At 49.2% G+C, this 19,483-nt stretch overlaps 1 protein-coding gene across 2 annotated transcripts in view; it reads left to right on the top strand.

Moving 5' to 3' along the window:
* The first annotated feature begins 1,010 nt into the window (after positions 1–1,010).
* Cd109 (CD109 molecule) overlaps positions 1,011–19,483 on the top strand; it is a 113,724-nt gene continuing 95,251 nt past the window's right edge. For both annotated transcript variants that reach the window (XM_029482122.2, XM_021172854.3), the window contains exons 1-2: positions 1,011–1,188; positions 2,133–2,305. In XM_029482122.2, the coding sequence (XP_029337982.1) occupies positions 1,118–1,188; positions 2,133–2,305 (244 nt within the window). In that variant the 5' untranslated portion in view covers positions 1,011–1,117. The remainder of the gene's footprint in view (positions 1,189–2,132; positions 2,306–19,483) is intronic.

Raw genomic sequence — 19,483 nt, forward strand, 5'->3', positions numbered from 1 at the left:
TCCAAGTCTTTGGCAGTTCCCGGCTTTTATGGGGTAGTCATGGTGAAACCGAGTCATCTGAAGACAGGGGTGGTGCCAAGTAGGGTGTGGGGGAGGCAGCTTCAGAAAACCTGGGTTCAGAAAGGCAGTGATCAGTAATTGCTGGCCACCTTCATTCCCAGCGCCACACTTCTCTCGGGACCCTATGTTCTGACAAATTGTTACAAACTCAGGATTCTAATGAGTACTTTCAGCAGAAAAATGTGTTTAGCGATGATTACAAGGACACAACCATTTTCCCAAGCAGTTGCTTCTGAGCTTCAAGTGGCATCACTTAACGTTTTACTTGTGCCAGACCCCCCCCCCCCATGTTCCCCTTTCCTTCTCTCCTTCCCCTTCCTCTCCCACCTCTCTTTAAATAAAAACTAGGTGCTGGGGTCACATTCAGGGGTAGGCACTCTTTTTTAAATTCGAGAAACCGTAACATTTTCTTAGGGAGTTAAGTAAACATCAACTTTTATCTTAAAAAAAAAAAAAAAGTCCCTCTCCTCCCCCTTTTTCATACATATACAGAAACTACCAATATATACCTACCGATGTGTGAGTGTGAGTGAGTGTGTGTGTGTGTGTGTGTGTGTGTGTAGGCACGCGAACGCTTGCCATTTTCCTAAACTTCTGACTCATCGTCTGGAGGACAATGATTGACTTTCCCCCACTTCACATAGCTGCCCTGGATGCCGCTCACAAGGATGGGCCTGTTTATTCACTCCGGGCATCCCTGGTAGAGCGCTAGAGTAAACAAGCCCCAGGTTCCCGGTGGCGGGGGAAATGGGCGCCCTCTGTTCTCCCTGGAGAGCAGGGAAGTTGGGGCCAGGTTGTGGCCACCGCGTGCAGAGACTGCTTTTCTCAGCAACCGGACAGCGCGACGTTAGCCTGGGAGAAGCCAGAAGCGCCATTGTGATGCAGCGGGATGGGTGGAGCCATCAAGTCTCAATTTAGATCCCTCTGCTTTTAGGCGCGCCCATTTCAGATTGCTAAACCCTGGTGTGAAGCGGGACAGGCCAGGGCAGGAGGTGGCCAGCCACACCCCGCAGGGCGCGCACTTGGCGGGCTGCAGACCCCACGGGCAGACGCAGAGATGCGCAGTCGGAGGCTCCTGAGCGCGGCCCACCTTCTCTGCGTGTGCGCGGTCGCGCTGGCCGCCCCCGGGTAGGAGCGCGGGCTGGAGGGCGCCCGCAGGGGATGCGCGCGGCGTGTGGGACCCACCAGGGGGGCTTTCTTTAGGGTCCTTGCGCTGCGACAACTTGTCAGACAACTTGTCAAAGAACGTCGTTCTAGCTGTAGTTCACGCTGCTCTGCCTTTTGCCTAGCAACTTGTTGCTCCTCAATAATGTACCTCTTTTTTTTTCAGAGACTTTTTTCCCCCCCTAAACTGGATGTTTCTACCGTGACACTGTCAGTGTGACTGAGGTGACCGGAGTATGATGAGAATGTTATATCAGAGACTGTAGGAAGATTAACAAAAATTAGACTGTATAAATTGCTCCATTTCTTAAGTGTGGGTTTTTTTTTTTTTTTTTTCCCCCAGCAAAGAAATCGTTATTTTTACGTGTGTGTGTTCATTTGTAGCTCAGGCTGGGCAGTCTTCAGTTTTGAGTGGCAGGAGTCTAGGCGTGCAATTACCACACCCGGCCTCCTTGGGGGACTTTCATGTTTCCTAACCCGGAGATCTCATTGCTGGGTATTTATTTTCAGGTGGTGATTTCAATTAATGGGACTAGTTAGATGATCCCCCCCTTGGTTATATAGATTTGAGCAGCTGAATCATAAATCTAGGTGTGTGTGTGTGTGCACACATGTGCTCGTGCGCGTGCTTCCTAAAAATAATAACGTGGAGATGAAGTCACCTTATCGAGGCTTGGAGACTTGCATTTTGCTGTGACTTATTTTTCCCTTCTGGCTACTGTGCCTTTGAACTGTTTGAGGAATTATGGTTTCCGTAGCATTTTATGGCCTTACGAAACAGCAGAGGCACCACGTTCACTGTAAATACTGTAGTGGAGCAGTGCAGAGACCACCCCCCCCTTTCAGAAATCGAAGTGGGGTGTGTGTAAATAAGAGACTTTGCTTTTCTTTTGCTGGCAACTCTTTAGGTCCCGCTTTCTGGTGACAGCCCCAGGGATCATCAGACCCGGAGCAAATGTGACTATTGGGGTGGATCTCCTGGAAAATAGCCCCCCACAGGTCCTTGTAAAGGCTCAGGTGTTCAACATAGCTTCCAACAAATCGAAATCCATCCTGGAAGCAGAAGGAGTCTTTCACAGAGGTAAGAGAAACTGCACTGTCTAACAGCCACACTTGGAATATGGTAATAGAGCCCTGGGCTAGGCAACACAACAGAGGTGCACAAACAAGTTTGCAGTGATTTCCATAGTGCCCCTTTGCAAATTAGCAGTGACTTCCACAGTGCCTGTTTGATTCTAACAGCTGTGAAGTCTGAAATTGTCCCCGAGTGTTCCACCAAGTGGACAAAGAACCAGATTCCTTCCGTGTGTGGCTGCATCACATCAGACTGCAGGGGAAGAACATCCGGAGTTTCCTACGTGGGAGGTGTTTGTGGGCCTGGCCTGGAAACTCTACTTGCCACCATTGCTCATATACAGATGGCCAGGAGGGTGGGAAATGCAGGCCAGTGTCTGCCCAGAGAATGGGCAGAGATAGATGTCTGTCTCACAGAACACCATGGTTATTGGGTGCAGTGGATTTTATTAAGTAAGCCAGTGGGAAGGAAAGAAGAGCGACATAATTCAGTTTTATAGCACAGCAGCAACAACAAAACCTAAACAAACAAACAAAGAAAAACAAACTCCAGTAGCTTAGAGGTGATGTGAGTGTGGGAGAGGGAAGAGAGCCTTGTGAAAAGTGTTGGCCAATTATAGAGAACCAACATCTTTTGTTTTAAGTTTGAGTTCTAATCTGGTCAGGAGTATCTTTTTTTTTTTTTTTTTTCCTTTTCTTTCTACTATTAAGGGAAAATTAAACCTAGGGACTATTAATTCGCAAAACATCTTTTTTTCCCATTAAAATGGATATATATTCTCCATTTTTCCTGATTACAAGAGCACTTATATATCCAGTGAGTGCAACTTGTTAAGCATTGTCAATAAAAGCAAAAAAAAAAAAAAGTCAAATATAACTAAATGTGTGTTTATACCAGAAACTGAGGTGTAAATTCCTCTACTCGAGTTATTTGTTTATTTACTTATTTATTTTTAAGTCATGTAAGAGCATACAATGCATGCAGGATTTCACAATAATGCCTCATGTAAAAATTTGCCCTTTATCAGTATAGGAAAAAAAATGAAAGATATCATCAAGTGAGATAGAAGTTTATGCATCTTGTGACTTTCTCTACAGGAAGTTGACTGGCTGGGTAGGGAAATTTAAGCTGGGAATCTGAAAAAGCGTTCTGTGTGCTCTGGCTGGCTGTTTTCCACTATGGGAGCAAAGTCAGGGAGAGGAGTTATTTCCCTGGGGGAAGAAATGTAGACTGGTTCTTAACGCCTGGGCTGTTTTGTGTGTGTGTCCTGCTTGCGCATGCATGTGTGTGCATGAATGTGTGCAGGCAAGAGGACTCATGGCTTGTCCTCGAGTCATTTGCTTGGCAACTATCCACCTTATTTTTGAGACAGGATCTCTCATAGACCTGGCACTTGCTGATGACTTTGGCTTCTAGAACTACTTTGATTCTAAGGAGGTCCCCTAACTGTTCTGAGCATCAGATTCCTCATCAGCACAACGGAGGTGATGCAACTGTCCATCTTGTGCAGTTATCCAGTTAAAAATCTTCTAGGATGTAGTCCCCCTAGGCATTCGTTACGCAATAGCTGCGGACAGTAGTGCTAGCCCTAAAGAAGCAGATATAGAAGGCATATCCTTTCGCACATGGAGACAGGCCTTACCTTGAATTATTGGACTTATCGTTTCTGAAAATGAGCAAGCCCTTGTTTATGGTAGTAGCTAAAGAAACACTGGAGTGAGTCAACTCAAAGGCAACAATACATAAACAATTTCACCTTCGTTCTTTATTCAACCAGAACTTATGACGTTGATGGCAGTTTTCCTGGAGTGTACAGGTCCGGAAGACCGTGAATGACTTTGATAAATAGTTGGGCTTTCCTTGGACATTTACTTTTATTTTATTTTATTTTATTTTATGGACATGAATATTTGCCTGCATGTTTGTATGTATGCTACATATATGCAATGCCTGAGGGGAACAGGGAGGGCATCATATCCCTTAGAACTGGTGTTGAAGACTGTTGTGAACCATGCCGCGGTTGCTGGGAATTGAACCGAGGTCCTCTGGAAGCTAGTTCTCTTAACTGCTGAGCCACCTCTCTAAGCCTACGCTCTTATTTTAGAATTCTGCTCTTTCCCACACATTTCTTTGCCACTTTCCTCTACAATAAATAGCAACTGCCTTAGGGATGCATATTGTTATGGCTTGGTTTTGATGCTATTAGATTTTGTTTCTAACTTTGGAGAGGGACTCCCCCATATGTTCAAGGTTATATTGGAAGACCTGCCCTGGGCTGGAATGGATCTTTAAAAAGGAAAGTGGGAAAACACAGTTCTCACCGGGAGTCTCTCGATTCCGAGGCTCACACTGCCAGAAGCACTCTCCCGCTTTGAAAGGAGAGTCCTACTGTACAGTCGGAGGCTGTTAATTGTTCTCCGAGCAGATGCTTCCTGTAATGCTAGGGCTTGAGGATGAAGGCATTCTTGCCTTCTTCTCCTCACATCCTTTGCTTTATCTGACTCCTGCAGTCCTGACAGTGTGCTGACGAATGAGACTTCTGCAGAGCCTGAATCTTTATGGAATTTGTGTTTTGCATTTTCCCATTAAGTTCAAACAAGTTCATTTTCGGTCTAATTAGTTCATCAATTCCCTCACGAAAAGGTTCGTTTTAATAGAGAGTTATCATCTATTGGAGATAAGATTAGAAAAATTTGAGTGATTAGAAAAATCCCTGAGCCAGGTGTGGTGGTGCACGCCTTTAATCCCAGCACTTGGGAGACAGAGGCAGGCGAATTTCTAAGTTTGAGGCCAGCCTGGTCTACAGTGAGTTCCAGGACAGCCAGGGCTACACAGAGAAACCCTGTCTCAAAAAAAAACCCCAAAAAACCAACCCCCCCCCAAAATCCCTGGACCAGGCTTGTGTGCTACAGTGTAAGAATGTATTTCTAGCCACTACTATTATTAATATTCAGATTACACAGTTTGCTTAATTTACATTTTTGGGTGGGCCTTATTTTGATTTGTGTGTGTGTGTGTGTGTGTGTGTGTGTATGTGTGTGGTGGTTTGAAACAGGTCACATCTATCCCAGGCTGGCCTTGAACTCATTATGTAGCTGAGGTTAGCATTAAACTTGCCATCCTCCTGCCTCAGCTTTCCAAGTGCTAGGCTTAAAGGCATGTGCCATCAATCCCTAAAACAAGAATATACTTTATTATAGGCAGAAGAGGATGGCTTTCTTTCATGGAATAATTTATTTTCCTGACATATATGGGTGTATGTGACCTGATTTTGTGTGTGAATGGTAGTCTTTTAGAAAAAAAAAATTCTTCTAAGCTTTGTGGAGTTCTGCCCTTTCAGTATGTTATTCAGTTCCTTATCTTCTTGACCTTCATCTCTGCAGCTCATTATCTTACTTTCCTTCATATGCAAGAGGTGGTTCTGCTAACACAATCAAACATAATGAGAGCTCAGCTTGTGATGTGTGGCAGAGGAGAGGCGTGGCTTCTGCCTGCTGGGTGAAGTCTGAGCCTTCCTTCCTCTTCCTCTTCTTGGTTCTCTCTCTTTTGTGTCCTGGAAATTAACCTTTATTCCTTGTTCCCTTCTTCACCGGGAACATTTCGTTTGTAATTGCCCCCTATTTTTTTTCCAAACAAAATTTACATCAAATAACAAATGATAACCTTTCCCTCAGCCAAAGAAAGTTCTGCTACCAGTTCCGAATAAACCCGGTCTAAGAAAAAAATCTGGAGGTGGGAGGAAGGGAAGGCTAGACAGATGGTCCAGAGGGAAAGAGCACAGGCTGCTCTTCCAGAGGACCCTGGTTCAATCCCGTGTGGCAGGAAAAGTCTGTAACGTCAGTTCCAGGGCATCTGACATCCTCATACAGACGTACATGCAGGCAAAACATCAGTACATGTAAAAAACAAGAATCATTAAAAAAAAAGAAAAAAAAAAAAAAAGAAAAGGTTGAACTGAAGATGCCAATGGAAACATTTGGGAACCCCGCCTGAGCATCTCTGGCGAGTCTCAATTTATTTGGTCTCTTTGAGACAGGGTCTTACTATATATGTCCTAGGCTGGCCTGGAGATCAAAATGTAGACCAGTCAGGCCTTGAAATCACAGACATGCTCCTGACTCCGTTCTTTGCCTTCTCATTGCAACACTGGGATGAAATAGTCTTCATATCTGTGTCCTCGGACAACTTGGCATTTGATTTTGTGTTTAACTCTTGGAGAGTGACTAGAATCTGTTGATTTTATTTTTTAAGAAGAAAAGTGCTGGGGCTGGAGAGGTGGCTCAGCAGTTAGAGGCATGTGCTGCTATTGCAGAGGACCTGAGCTCTGTTCCTAGCACCACTGGCACTGGGCCACTCATAACCACCTATACTTCTATTCTAGGGCATCCCATGCCCTTTTCTGGACTCTGTGGGCATGTGTGTGCACGGGATGCAGATACACAGACAGGCATACACACATAAAATAAAAATACCTGTTTAAAAATTAAAAATCTCTCCTCTAATAGTTTTATCTTTCTGAGTATGGAAGATTTTTTATTTTCCATCACCGTAAGGGAGGGGAATTTTAAATATTTGAGGTATTAGCTGAAACATGGGGGAAAAAAAGCTGTCCAGCTTTGTAAGGATGGTCCCTTTGGTGGAGACAATGCTGTCAAATGTACCTTTCATCTGTGTAGATCAAGATCTGTCCCACAGATTTTGTGAAAGTACACTAATTAGTGTAGTGTGTAGGAGGATCCCAGGGCAGGTTCGTACAGGCAATTCTGCACAAAGAACTCAGTCTAAGCCTGTACTTACATGAGAATTAATTTTAAATGGTGTAGGCTCTTCATTTACACATCTTTGCCATTGTGTGGGTAGATGCTCATAGGGGTGGATACTGAAGGTAAAAGACTACATTAGGTGCTGGCCATTCCATCTAATGTTCTAGTTGGCTGTGGGACATGAGGACTACTTTAGTTTCCTTATCTGATACATAATGGTTTCTGATTATATGATTATTGGATAATTATTGGATTAAATAAAGAATCTATGTATCTATCTATGTATCTGTCTATCTGAGACAGTGTTTCTCTGTGTAGCCTTTGCTGTCCTGGAACTTGTTCTGCAGACTAGGCTGGCCTAGAACTCAGATATATGCCTACCTCTGCCTTCCAAGTGCTGGGACTAAAGGCGTGCACTACCACTGCCAGGCTAAGAAGAAATATTTAAAGCACGTATCAGGAACTGTCCGAGAAAGTATTAGCTACTGTTATTAGAGGAGAGTACCAATAATTCATATCCAAGGTGATTATTAATCTCCTATTGAGATGGCTCTGGAGTTGAAATAATAAAAAAAATGGAATATATGTCATTAAGAGGCATTTAGTACATTAAGTACTGTTTGCTTATAATACTGAGGACACTGTTTAATTTCTACAAGTGGATGAAATAGACACTTAGAAATAGGAGGAAATATCCAGATTCCCTGGCACATAAGTCAGGGAATGGTGAGGCCTGAGCCTGAGCTTAGCTCTGTCTGAGTTGCAGAGACTGGAGGTGTACTGTACATATCTTTCTCTAGATCAGTGGTTCTCAACCTTCCTGATGCTTCGACATTTTAGTACAGTTCCTAGATGTTCCTCATGTTGTGGTAACCCCCCAATCATAAAACTATTTTCCTTGCTACTTCATAACTATATTTTTGCTACTGTTCTGAATTGTAATCTAAATATTTGTGTTTCTTGATGGCCTTAGGCGAGCCATGTTAAAGAGACATTTCACCCCCAAAGGGGTTGAGAGCCACTGCTCGAAATCATCTTCAGATTTGCTTGTGGTAGATTAGACTTGCATCTTATGAGACCTCATGTGGATCTAAAGGATTGTCAGTTGAGTTAGGCGTGGTAATATACACCAGTGCTCTCAGCACTTAAAAGGTTGAAACAGAAAGATGAAGTTTGAGGCCAGCCTGGGCTACATAACAATACTGTCCCCCAAACGAAACAAAATGGACAACAGAAGCTTGAAACCACCTGAGTCCTGTGCAGTGTCCTGTCTTATGTTAGCTCAGGTAGGGTGGCTCCTGATGGACCAACTGAGAAGAGAGGATTGGTCAGAGAATAGCAGAGATCTAAATTCTATGTCCGTGCTTCTCAGGGTGAGAACTGCATTTACAAAGTGTAGATTCAGGGCTGCCCTTCGGACTCGGCTAAGGTCCAGTACCTACGTCTGAATTATCGTCATCACAGATGAGTCTCAGCGCTGTGAGATGAGAACACTGACCTGCCAGTGTCTCCCAAATTCTAGTTGACCAAGCTTTGGAATACCAGTGAGTGAGAGGCAAGCCCTGGCAAGCTCTATGACTCACAGACTCTGAGAGAAGGCCCCTCCTGAATCTCTGTGCTTGCTTTTCAAGTATCTCAGGACCTTAAGCATTGGTGTTAACTTTTAGCAGAGAAACAGCATGTCCTGGGGTTTGGTTGTGAATCAGGGATTGAATGAGGTTGAGGGTAAACACGCTAATTTTTTAAACTTCAAGTTAAACATGCATTGCTCATCTAACGCTGAGTGAGTCACTGTCCTCATGACTCACTGAAGAGCTGTGGTGGAAATAGAAAGCAGATCCTGGAAGAATTTGGGCTGGGTTACCATTGAGCCTTTATATTTTGTTAGGTTGGTTTTGAAATGCTAAAACTTTCATGTTCCCAAAGGCGTTCCTTGAATTGAACATTCCATGGATGAATGAAGGGTAGGAGTAGGAGGAAGGATAATATTGGAGGATCCAGAAGAATAATACTTGGAATTAAAAGCGCAAAGCTGAGCGAGTGTGCATTTCAATCTCAGAACTTGGGAGGCTTGGGGCAGGAAGATTGCCATGAGTTTGAGACAAGAAGGGGTTACAGTGTCAAGAGTTTCAATGGGTTGCCTTGTTTCAAGAAATCAAACACACTGGGCAGTGTGGCAGCCTACACCTTTAAGCCCAGCACTTGCAGAGGCAGGGGCAGGGGCAGAGGGGCAGAGGGGCAGAGGGGCAGAGGGGCAGAGGGGCAGAGGGGCAGAGGGGCAGAGGGGCAGAGGGGCAGAGGGGCAGAGGGGCAGGGGCAGGGGCAGGGGCAGGGGCAGGGGCAGGGGCAGGGGCAGGGGCAGGGGCAGGGGCAGGGGCAGGGGCAGGGGCAGGGGCAGGGGCAGGGGCAGGGGCAGGGGCAGGGGCAGGGGCAGGGGCAGGGGCAGGGGCAGGGGCAGGGGCAGGGGCAGGGGCAGGGGCAGGGGCAGGGGCAGGGGCAGGGGCAGGGGCAGGGGCAGGGGCAGGGGCAGGGGCAGGGGCAGGGGCAGGGGCAGGGGCAGGGGCAGGGGCAGGGGCAGGGGCAGGGGCAGGGGCAGGGGCAGGGGCAGGGGCAGGGGCAGGGGCAGGGGCAGGGGCAGGGGCAGGGGCAGGGGCAGGGGCAGGGGCAGGGGCAGGGGCAGGGGCAGGGGCAGGGGCAGGGGCAGGGGCAGGGGCAGGGGCAGGGGCAGGGGCAGGGGCAGGGGCAGGGGCAGGGGCAGGGGCAGGGGCAGGGGCAGGGGCAGGGGCAGGGGCAGGGGCAGGGGCAGGGGCAGGGGCAGGGGCAGGGGCAGGGGCAGGGGCAGGGGCAGGGGCAGGGGCAGGGGCAGGGGCAGGGGCAGGGGCAGGGGCAGGGGCAGGGGCAGGGGCAGGGGCAGGGGCAGGGGCAGGGGCAGGGGCAGGGGCAGGGGCAGGGGCAGGGGCAGGGGCAGGGGCAGGGGCAGGGGCAGGGGCAGGGGCAGGGGCAGGGGCAGGGGCAGGGGCAGGGGCAGGGGCAGGGGCAGGGGCAGGGGCAGGGGCAGGGGCAGGGGCAGGGGCAGGGGCAGGGGCAGGGGCAGGGGCAGGGGCAGGGGCAGGGGCAGGGGCAGGGGCAGGGGCAGGGGCAGGGGCAGGGGCAGGGGCAGGGGCAGGGGCAGGGGCAGGGGCAGGGGCAGGGGCAGGGGCAGGGGCAGGGGCAGGGGCAGGGGCAGGGGCAGGGGCAGGGGCAGGGGCAGGGGCAGGGGCAGGGGCAGGGGCAGGGGCAGGGGCAGGGGCAGGGGCAGGGGCAGGGGCAGGGGCAGGGGCAGGGGCAGGGGCAGGGGCAGGGGCAGGGGCAGGGGCAGGGGCAGGGGCAGGGGCAGGGGCAGGGGCAGGGGCAGGGGCAGGGGCAGGGGCAGGGGCAGGGGCAGGGGCAGGGGCAGGGGCAGGGGCAGGGGCAGGGGCAGGGGCAGGGGCAGGGGCAGGGGCAGGGGCAGGGGCAGGGGCAGGGGCAGGGGCAGGGGCAGGGGCAGGGGCAGGGGCAGGGGCAGGGGCAGGGGCAGGGGCAGGGGCAGGGGCAGGGGCAGGGGCAGGGGCAGGGGCAGGGGCAGGGGCAGGGGCAGGGGCAGGGGCAGGGGCAGGGGCAGGGGCAGGGGCAGGGGCAGGGGCAGGGGCAGGGGCAGGGGCAGGGGCAGGGGCAGGGGCAGGGGCAGGGGCAGGGGCAGGGGCAGGGGCAGGGGCAGGGGCAGGGGCAGGGGCAGGGGCAGGGGCAGGGGCAGGGGCAGGGGCAGGGGCAGGGGCAGGGGCAGGGGCAGGGGCAGGGGCAGGGGCAGGGGCAGGGGCAGGGGCAGGGGCAGGGGCAGGGGCAGGGGCAGGGGCAGGGGCAGGGGCAGGGGCAGGGGCAGGGGCAGGGGCAGGGGCAGGGGCAGGGGCAGGGGCAGGGGCAGGGGCAGGGGCAGGGGCAGGGGCAGGGGCAGGGGCAGGGGCAGGGGCAGGGGCAGGGGCAGGGGCAGGGGCAGGGGCAGGGGCAGGGGCAGGGGCAGGGGCAGGGGCAGGGGCAGGGGCAGGGGCAGGGGCAGGGGCAGGGGCAGGGGCAGGGGCAGGGGCAGGGGCAGGGGCAGGGGCAGGGGCAGGGGCAGGGGCAGGGGCAGGGGCAGGGGCAGGGGCAGGGGCAGGGGCAGGGGCAGGGGCAGGGGCAGGGGCAGGGGCAGGGGCAGGGGCAGGGGCAGGGGCAGGGGCAGGGGCAGGGGCAGGGGCAGGGGCAGGGGCAGGGGCAGGGGCAGGGGCAGGGGCAGGGGCAGGGGCAGGGGCAGGGGCAGGGGCAGGGGCAGGGGCAGGGGCAGGGGCAGGGGCAGGGGCAGGGGCAGGGGCAGGGGCAGGGGCAGGGGCAGGGGCAGGGGCAGGGGCAGGGGCAGGGGCAGGGGCAGGGGCAGGGGCAGGGGCAGGGGCAGGGGCAGGGGCAGGGGCAGGGGCAGGGGCAGGGGCAGGGGCAGGGGCAGGGGCAGGGGCAGGGGCAGGGGCAGGGGCAGGGGCAGGGGCAGGGGCAGGGGCAGGGGCAGGGGCAGGGGCAGGGGCAGGGGCAGGGGCAGGGGCAGGGGCAGGGGCAGGGGCAGGGGCAGGGGCAGGGGCAGGGGCAGGGGCAGGGGCAGGGGCAGGGGCAGGGGCAGGGGCAGGGGCAGGGGCAGGGGCAGGGGCAGGGGCAGGGGCAGGGGCAGGGGCAGGGGCAGGGGCAGGGGCAGGGGCAGGGGCAGGGGCAGGGGCAGGGGCAGGGGCAGGGGCAGGGGCAGGGGCAGGGGCAGGGGCAGGGGCAGGGGCAGGGGCAGGGGCAGGGGCAGGGGCAGGGGCAGGGGCAGGGGCAGGGGCAGGGGCAGGGGCAGGGGCAGGGGCAGGGGCAGGGGCAGGGGCAGGGGCAGGGGCAGGGGCAGGGGCAGGGGCAGGGGCAGGGGCAGGGGCAGGGGCAGGGGCAGGGGCAGGGGCAGGGGCAGGGGCAGGGGCAGGGGCAGGGGCAGGGGCAGGGGCAGGGGCAGGGGCAGGGGCAGGGGCAGGGGCAGGGGCAGGGGCAGGGGCAGGGGCAGGGGCAGGGGCAGGGGCAGGGGCAGGGGCAGGGGCAGGGGCAGGGGCAGGGGCAGGGGCAGGGGCAGGGGCAGGGGCAGGGGCAGGGGCAGGGGCAGGGGCAGGGGCAGGGGCAGGGGCAGGGGCAGGGGCAGGGGCAGGGGCAGGGGCAGGGGCAGAGGCAGAGGCAGAGGCAGAGGCAGAGGCAGAGGCAGAGGCAGAGGCAGAGGCAGGTGGATCCCTGGGTTTGAGGCCAGCCTGATCTACAGAGTGAATTTTAGTATAGGCAGGGCTACACAGAAACTCTCTCTCTCTCTCTCTCTCAAACCAAAACCAAACCAAACCACTCTCAAAAACCAACCAACCAAAGACAGAAGCTGAATTCTACCCTGCCTAAAATTGCACAGGTGGATTGGGGCACTACTTTATAGATATGTGAGAGGGCAAAGCAGCTCTGGGGTGCTGTTTCTTAGTGGAGTGACTAGATGTAGCATGTTTTGCACATCAAAAGCTATAATAGGTGCCAGTTAGATGGGTGAGTGGGTAAAGATGCTTGCAGCTGAGCCTGAAATCCATAGTTCGGTCCCTGAGACTCACCCATATGTGACAGAAAGAGAGTTTGTCCTCTGTTCTTCATCTAGGTTCGATGACATGTACACACACACACACACACACACACACACACACACACACACACACAGTCACACAGACACGTAACTTAAAAATGTAAAAAAAAAAAACCCTACAAGATGATTTTGAAAGTTTTAACTATAAAGTGTTGATAAATATTTGATCCATGATTTAAAATAGACACAATCTCCTCACACATTAAAACTTTACATTGTAGTCCATGAATAGATGTAATTTTAGTATATCTGTTACTTTAAATAAAATATATAGCTTGAAAGATTGGGCCAGTTCTAGTCTCATACACTGAGTGCATCCAGAGCGGGAGGTGTGTTTCCTTCCCATGTGTGCAGATGAAATGCATCAAAGTTTGCAAACAGAGATTCTCTCTCACTCTGTGCCATGACACTGTTTTCTTCTCCCTTTAGAGGGCTACAGATGCCCGTTCATAGCCCCCTCCTTGGCTATGGTATAGTTGGTGTTTGCTGGGAACCATTATTTCCACCTTAGAGATGGGAAGGAAGGGTATGCTGCAGGAATGAACTGACTTGCTGCAGTGTGGTGGTTGGAGTGGCAGCCTTGAGGGGCAGGTAGCAGTTTCTGTATGTGTTTTCTGAGAACATGCTCCAGTCCTCTCCGGGAGTGAGTGAGTCTGGGGAGGCAGCAAGGTGATCTTAAAATTATATCTGGGGAAAGAATTGAAGGCATGGTTTTCATAAAGACTAATAGATACCAAGACCATCTGAGCTGCACGAGAGATACAACTTAAAAGAACATGACAGAGATGGCTGAAGTGTGCATGAGGAACGATAGGCATAGGCAGAGCAGAGACGGGTATGAGGAGGAAAGGGTGACATCCCAGAAAGCCAGGAGCGAGAGAAAATACAGTCCTGGGCAGGAAGTTTTGACAGAGTCTCTCTTGGTAGCTCAGGCTGACCTCAAACTTGTGATCTTCCTGCCTCTTTTTCTGAGTGCTGAGATTTCAGGTGTGTGTTTCCACCTCAGCACCGTTGTTTTCATTTGATGAAAGAGAATGTGGAAAAGTAAGGCAAGAAATAGTTCTGAAAGAAGCACACAATTAGTAGAACTTTAGGAGGGCCTTGCCATAGTTACCACCTTCCTCTAAATCATGTAGGTCTGGCTACCTTCTTCTAGGAAGTGGGGCCAAGGAGAGGAATGTTAAAAAGGAAAACTCCTCCCTGGTGGATGGAGCCACTGGTGGATTGTGAGAAATTGGGATGAAAGGGCTGGGCTGTGTGTGTGTGTGTGTAAAGGGCTGTTTGTGATGTCACTGTGCCTCTTTAGAGGCATAAAGGGATAGGATGAGTTTATTCCCACCATGCTTGTTCGTATATGAGGTGGCATTCTGATTCATCATTTTTGACTCATCATATTTTGGTCAGGGTCAAGATAACTATCATATAAAAGTGTAGTGCTTGACAGAGAGAGAGCTTGAGGCGGAAGGCTGGAGTGAATACCAGTCTTGCTATTTATTTATTTATTTTGTACTGTTTTCATAGAAAAGTTCTAGGGATTGACTTTGTTTCGATTATTACTGTGTATTGTTTGTGCAAAATGACATATTTTATGATGACATTTTCATAAACTTCTCTCATGTAATTGCTCATGTTCCCCCTCCCTCTCTCGTTCCCACCCCTCCTGGTTGTCTCCTTTCTTACACACACACACACACACACACACGCACACACATGCACACACACATGCACACACACACACACACACACACACTTACACACACGTGTACACACACGTGCACACAAACTCACACGTACACACACACACTCACACGTATACACACACATAAATGTATACACACACACACACACACACACACACACACACACACACACACCCCAGATTCTGCGTATGAGAAGAAGCATGGTGTTTGTCGATACTCATCCATCACCATGGTTTGCCCGCCAGGCCCTGGGTGAAGTAGCTCCAAGATCTAGTAGGGGAAAAGCAGTGGAGAACTAGTGGGCAGGTCTGTGGGACTGTTAATTTGAGGAAATGATTCATGAGTTAAAAAATCTAAAAGCCAGACTGAATGGTGAAGAAGTTGGACTAAGTGGAGAGGAACGTCTTCTAAGAATAGGGCCGTAGCTTCCTTGTAGCAGGCAGAGGTAGGGAGTTGTGTTTATGAACAGGTAGCTACAGACTAGTTTAGCATTACTGCGTTGAAATATGTGCTAAGTCTCTTAAGGAACATAGAGAAGGCATTCATTATATTCAGTATTTTAAATATCTATTGTATGCCAAACTCTATACGATTATGTTGTAATGACTGTTTTGGAAATAATTCCTGGGTCTCTGGCATCCTATCAGGAGGCACTGTGGGTCAAAGTGGGAGTTTTTTTTTTTTTTTAAAGATTTATTTATTTATTACATGTAAATACACTGTAGCTGTCTTCAGACACACCAGAAGAGGGAGTCAGATCTTGTTAAGGATGGTTGTGAGCCACCATGTGGTTGCTGGGATTTGAACTAAGGACCTTTGGAAGAGCAGTCGGGTGCTCTTACCTGCTGAGCCATCTCACCAGCCCCAAAGTGGGAGTTTTAAAGCCACATTGAAAGTGTACGCTCTTGAACCACCCAGCAATAGCAGTTATTGAGCAGCTTTGTTACATGAGATATTTTTTGGCGCTGTAGCATCTAATGTGGGAGTCATTAGTTATATGCAGTGTTTATAATAATAATAATAATAATAATTTAGACAGGGTCCTACTGTGTAGCCCTGGATGGCCTAGAGTTTGCTGTGTAGACCATGTTTGGCCTCAAATTCACAGAGATTTACATATTTCTATCTCTTGAGTATTGGTATTAAAGACACCATGCCCGACCTCACAAATAGTTTTTGAATATGTGGAATGGGACTTATATGGCTTGAGATAAGCCATGACTATAAAGTACATACTAGATTTTGAATATTGCTACCCAAAAGGATTAAACTCATAACTTTAAAAAAATATGTTTGACAATAGTATTTTGAACATCCTGGGTCAAGTAAGATATGTTATTGAATTTAGTTTTTTCAAGACAGGGTTTCTCTGTGTAGCCCTGGCTGTCCTGGAACTCACTCTGTAGACCAGGCTGGCCTCGAACTCAGAAATCCGCCTGCCTCTGCCTCCCGAGTGCTGGGATTAAAGGCGTGCGCCACCACGCCCGGCATGTTATTGAATTTGATTTCACTCAAGTATTTTCTTTTTGTTGTTAATACATTGCTTTAGAGCACTGACCTCAATACCTGACATATAGTAATATTTCAGAGTTAGGTAGCTGTCTTTCTCTTTGCATTTTCTGGGGTCAGATATGGAGGCTCCCACCTCTTTCTGAGCACAAACATGTCCTCTCTCTGATGCTGGCATTCGTGGACATTCAACCTTGTTCCTTAAGGAAGGAGGAGGGAGTCTCCCTACAGTGCACCATGCTACAGGGGGATGACAGCCTTTTATTAAAAAGGGTAAAACCACAAAAAAAAAAAAAAAAAAAAAGGCCAGCTGGGCGTGGTGGCGCACACCTTTAATCCCAGCACTCGGGAGGCAGAGGCAGGTGGATTTCTGAGTTTGAGGCCAGCCTGGTCTACAAAGTGAGTTCTAGGACAGCCAGGGCTATACAGAGAAATCCTGTCTCAAAAAACAAGAAAAAAAAAAAAAAAAGCAAACAAACAAAAAAGGGTAAATGTAGGCTTTGCTGTAGACTTCTGTCTTTATTGCTGTTACTGAACACTACCTTATAGCTTTAAAGCAGCCGTAGAGAAACGGGTGAGCAACTTGAAAGTCTGTACGCTGTTGACTAACAGTGAAAGATTATTCTCCCTGACCCATCTGTTTAAAAATGAAAAACCATTTTTAGTTCATGAACTTATACAAAAGTGTGGGCCAAGTCTGGTCTGCGGGTGGTGGATGGCCTGCCTTACTCTATGTTTGTAAGTCAGGAACCTGCCCGACTCTTGCTTTTCCATTTGTATTGAACCTTAGTTTAAATTTATCTTACTTTAGTGGGTTTCTGTTTGATCTTATCTCACTGGGTTATATACATGGAACATGTATGAATGTCATAGTTACTGAAATATTTATAAGCAAGGGGAAACAGGAGAGGAAAAATAACCAAGAGTGTGTAAGAGTCCAAAGGAGGGTTTAAAAGAGACTGTAAAATACTTACACATTCTGTATTGACTCAACTTGTTTATTTGCTTTTGTTTTTGTTGCCAAAACTACATTAAACTGTCAAAGAGAAACACTGTACTTTAAAGTTCTATGTCCCACAGATTTGTGGTGGAAAGTGCTCATCTTTTTGTAGTTCATCGGGAGATAAAATACTTTTCTGCATAATGAGAGGATATTTAATAAACTGGTAAAGAGGTAAGAAGTTTAACATAAGTTTATTTTTGCACATGACTGCATAGCAAAGAACTGCCAAAGATATTAAGCCTCAGCCTCAAATATTAAGTTGAGCAGATCACAGTGGAAAAATCTTTTTTTTTTTTTTTTTTTTTTTTTTTGGTTTTTCGAGACAGGGTTTCTCTGTGTAGTCGTGGCTGTCCTGGAACTCACTCTGTGGCCCAGGCTGACCTCCAACTCAGAAATCCGCCTGCCTCTGCCTCCCGAGTGCTGGGATTAAAGGCATGCGCCACCACGCCCGGCTTTTTTTTTTTTTTTAAATAGAGAGATATTTGGACCTAGTTTTTTTTTTTTTTTTTTTTTTTTTATATTATATATTATATATATTATTATATATTCTATAAAATATTTATATGCTACAATGCCTCTGAAATGGTTGACAACCTTAGGAAAATGGCAGAAATAAGCTTTACATACTCTTCCAAGCAAAACTATTTTAGTATCAATAGAGTTGCTAATAACATCAATATCAATGCCATTCTGATTGTCCTGGTAATGGCCAAGATTTTACAATTATTCCTCCACTTCTTCATGAGAGGTGGGAACTTGTCAATCTTCAGGCTTCTCCGCTAATCGCAAGTCTGTTAACAGAGTTCTCCCCATCCCCAAACTGTTAATATAAGTTGCTTTCCCTTGTCAACAACAGTTGTTCGCGGCCTCATGAGGCTGTTGGCACATTGGACCTAGTTTTATTACCAAATGTCCTCTAGTCTTTCTGGTCACTGATTCTCCAGGGATACTTGGTGAGGACAGATGTTAGGTGAGGCAGCAGATGTGTGTTTTAAATATTGAGGAGAGGTTCATTCCTCTGTATGCTCATTACACAACCTAAAACCAGCCTTGACTCTATTTGTTGTTGTTTTTTTTTTTTTTTTTTTTTTTTTTTTTTTTTTTCACTGTTCACACCTATATTTCAAGTTTGGAAATGCATATTTGCAAGCAGCAATACAAAAGTATTCATGAAGAATGCATAATCTCTGAAAATTATGAAAACATCCCTGCTACCAATACATTTCTAAATACAAAACTGACTAACATAGTTTGTTACTTCTGTGTAGCTAGAGAAGTTCGTTTTCAAAACAGATAAAATTGACTCTATTTGTAAATCAAAAGACCAAGTTTTCCCACCTGTGCCAAGTGTGAAGTCTACAGACAAGGCTTCTTTTGAGTTACTGCCTGCCGAGGGGCAGAGGCAGCAGTCTGGAAGGCTCTGAGAAGTGATCGGAGGCCACAGTTGCCTGGAACAACGGGCTGTAAGAACTTTACAAAGTGGAGTGCATCCTTAGTGATTGAGAGAGTGGGAGCCACCTTTCAGGAGACAGCCATTTCCCATGTCTGAGTGGATCCTGGCCAAAATAAAAAAAAAAAAATGTTCCCAAAGGTTTGCAAATATTATCTGCTTAACTCTCACCCTAGCAACAATCAGGGAAAGGAGTTATTATTATTTGTCTTCTATACTGCTTCCCTCCCCACTCCCACCCCTCCTACTTTTATGACTTGGTGACCCAAGTTATTGTAAAATCTTTAGACTTTCAAATAAGTCCTGTACTAGGACTTAGTGAGTGCCTAGGGCATTCCAAGATATATTTTTAAATTTACAGGGAGGACAACAGCAATAGCAGTAAGTAATGTTACACACTTAAAGTTGACCTTTTAGTAAGGATTCATGGGATTAGTGCCAGGCCTCAACTGCTCTATCTACACACTATCTGAGACGCAGGATCCAGCGGGAGCTAGGAAGGCTGAGACGTCGCTGCTCCTGTAGGCTCCCTCCTGGCTCTGCATCTTTCCTGGCTCTGCATCTTTCCTGGTTCTGCATCTTTCCTGGTTCTGTGACGGATGTCATCATAGGTCTGTAGTGGGACTCAGGCACGAAACTCCTCCAGCTTTGATCTCCTGAGAAACCCTTCAAAGTTCTGAGCTGACTAAAAGCTACACCCAAGACAAACAAAACAAAACAAGACAAAACAAATCGAGTGTTACTGTGAAATGAGATTTCTAGTGAGCCTGTTTGGAATGGCCAGCATGCTTGCCCTCCAGTTTAGTCAGTGTAAGAGATTCATTTATTACAGGCTCCCAACTGATTTCCTCTTTCTCCTTGCCTGATGTCACGTGGGTAGCGATCAGTACTCACATTTCTATCTCTCCTCAGTCTTTGTAAATCTGATGTCCGTGGGAGGCAGCCCGTGTGTGTGAGGTCAGGGTAAACAAAGGGAGCACATGGTTTCTGCCATCCCCCGGGCTGACAAAATAGCTAACCCTGTAGATTTATCCAGAAGCGATGAAAACTAAGTATCTCTCAGGAACCGGCTGGTTTGCTGGGGCACG

This window comes from Mus caroli, unplaced genomic scaffold, assembly GCF_978045245.1.
Source record: "Mus caroli unplaced genomic scaffold, Mus_caroli_1 scaffold_11, whole genome shotgun sequence".
Taxonomy (NCBI): domain Eukaryota; kingdom Metazoa; phylum Chordata; class Mammalia; order Rodentia; family Muridae; genus Mus; species Mus caroli.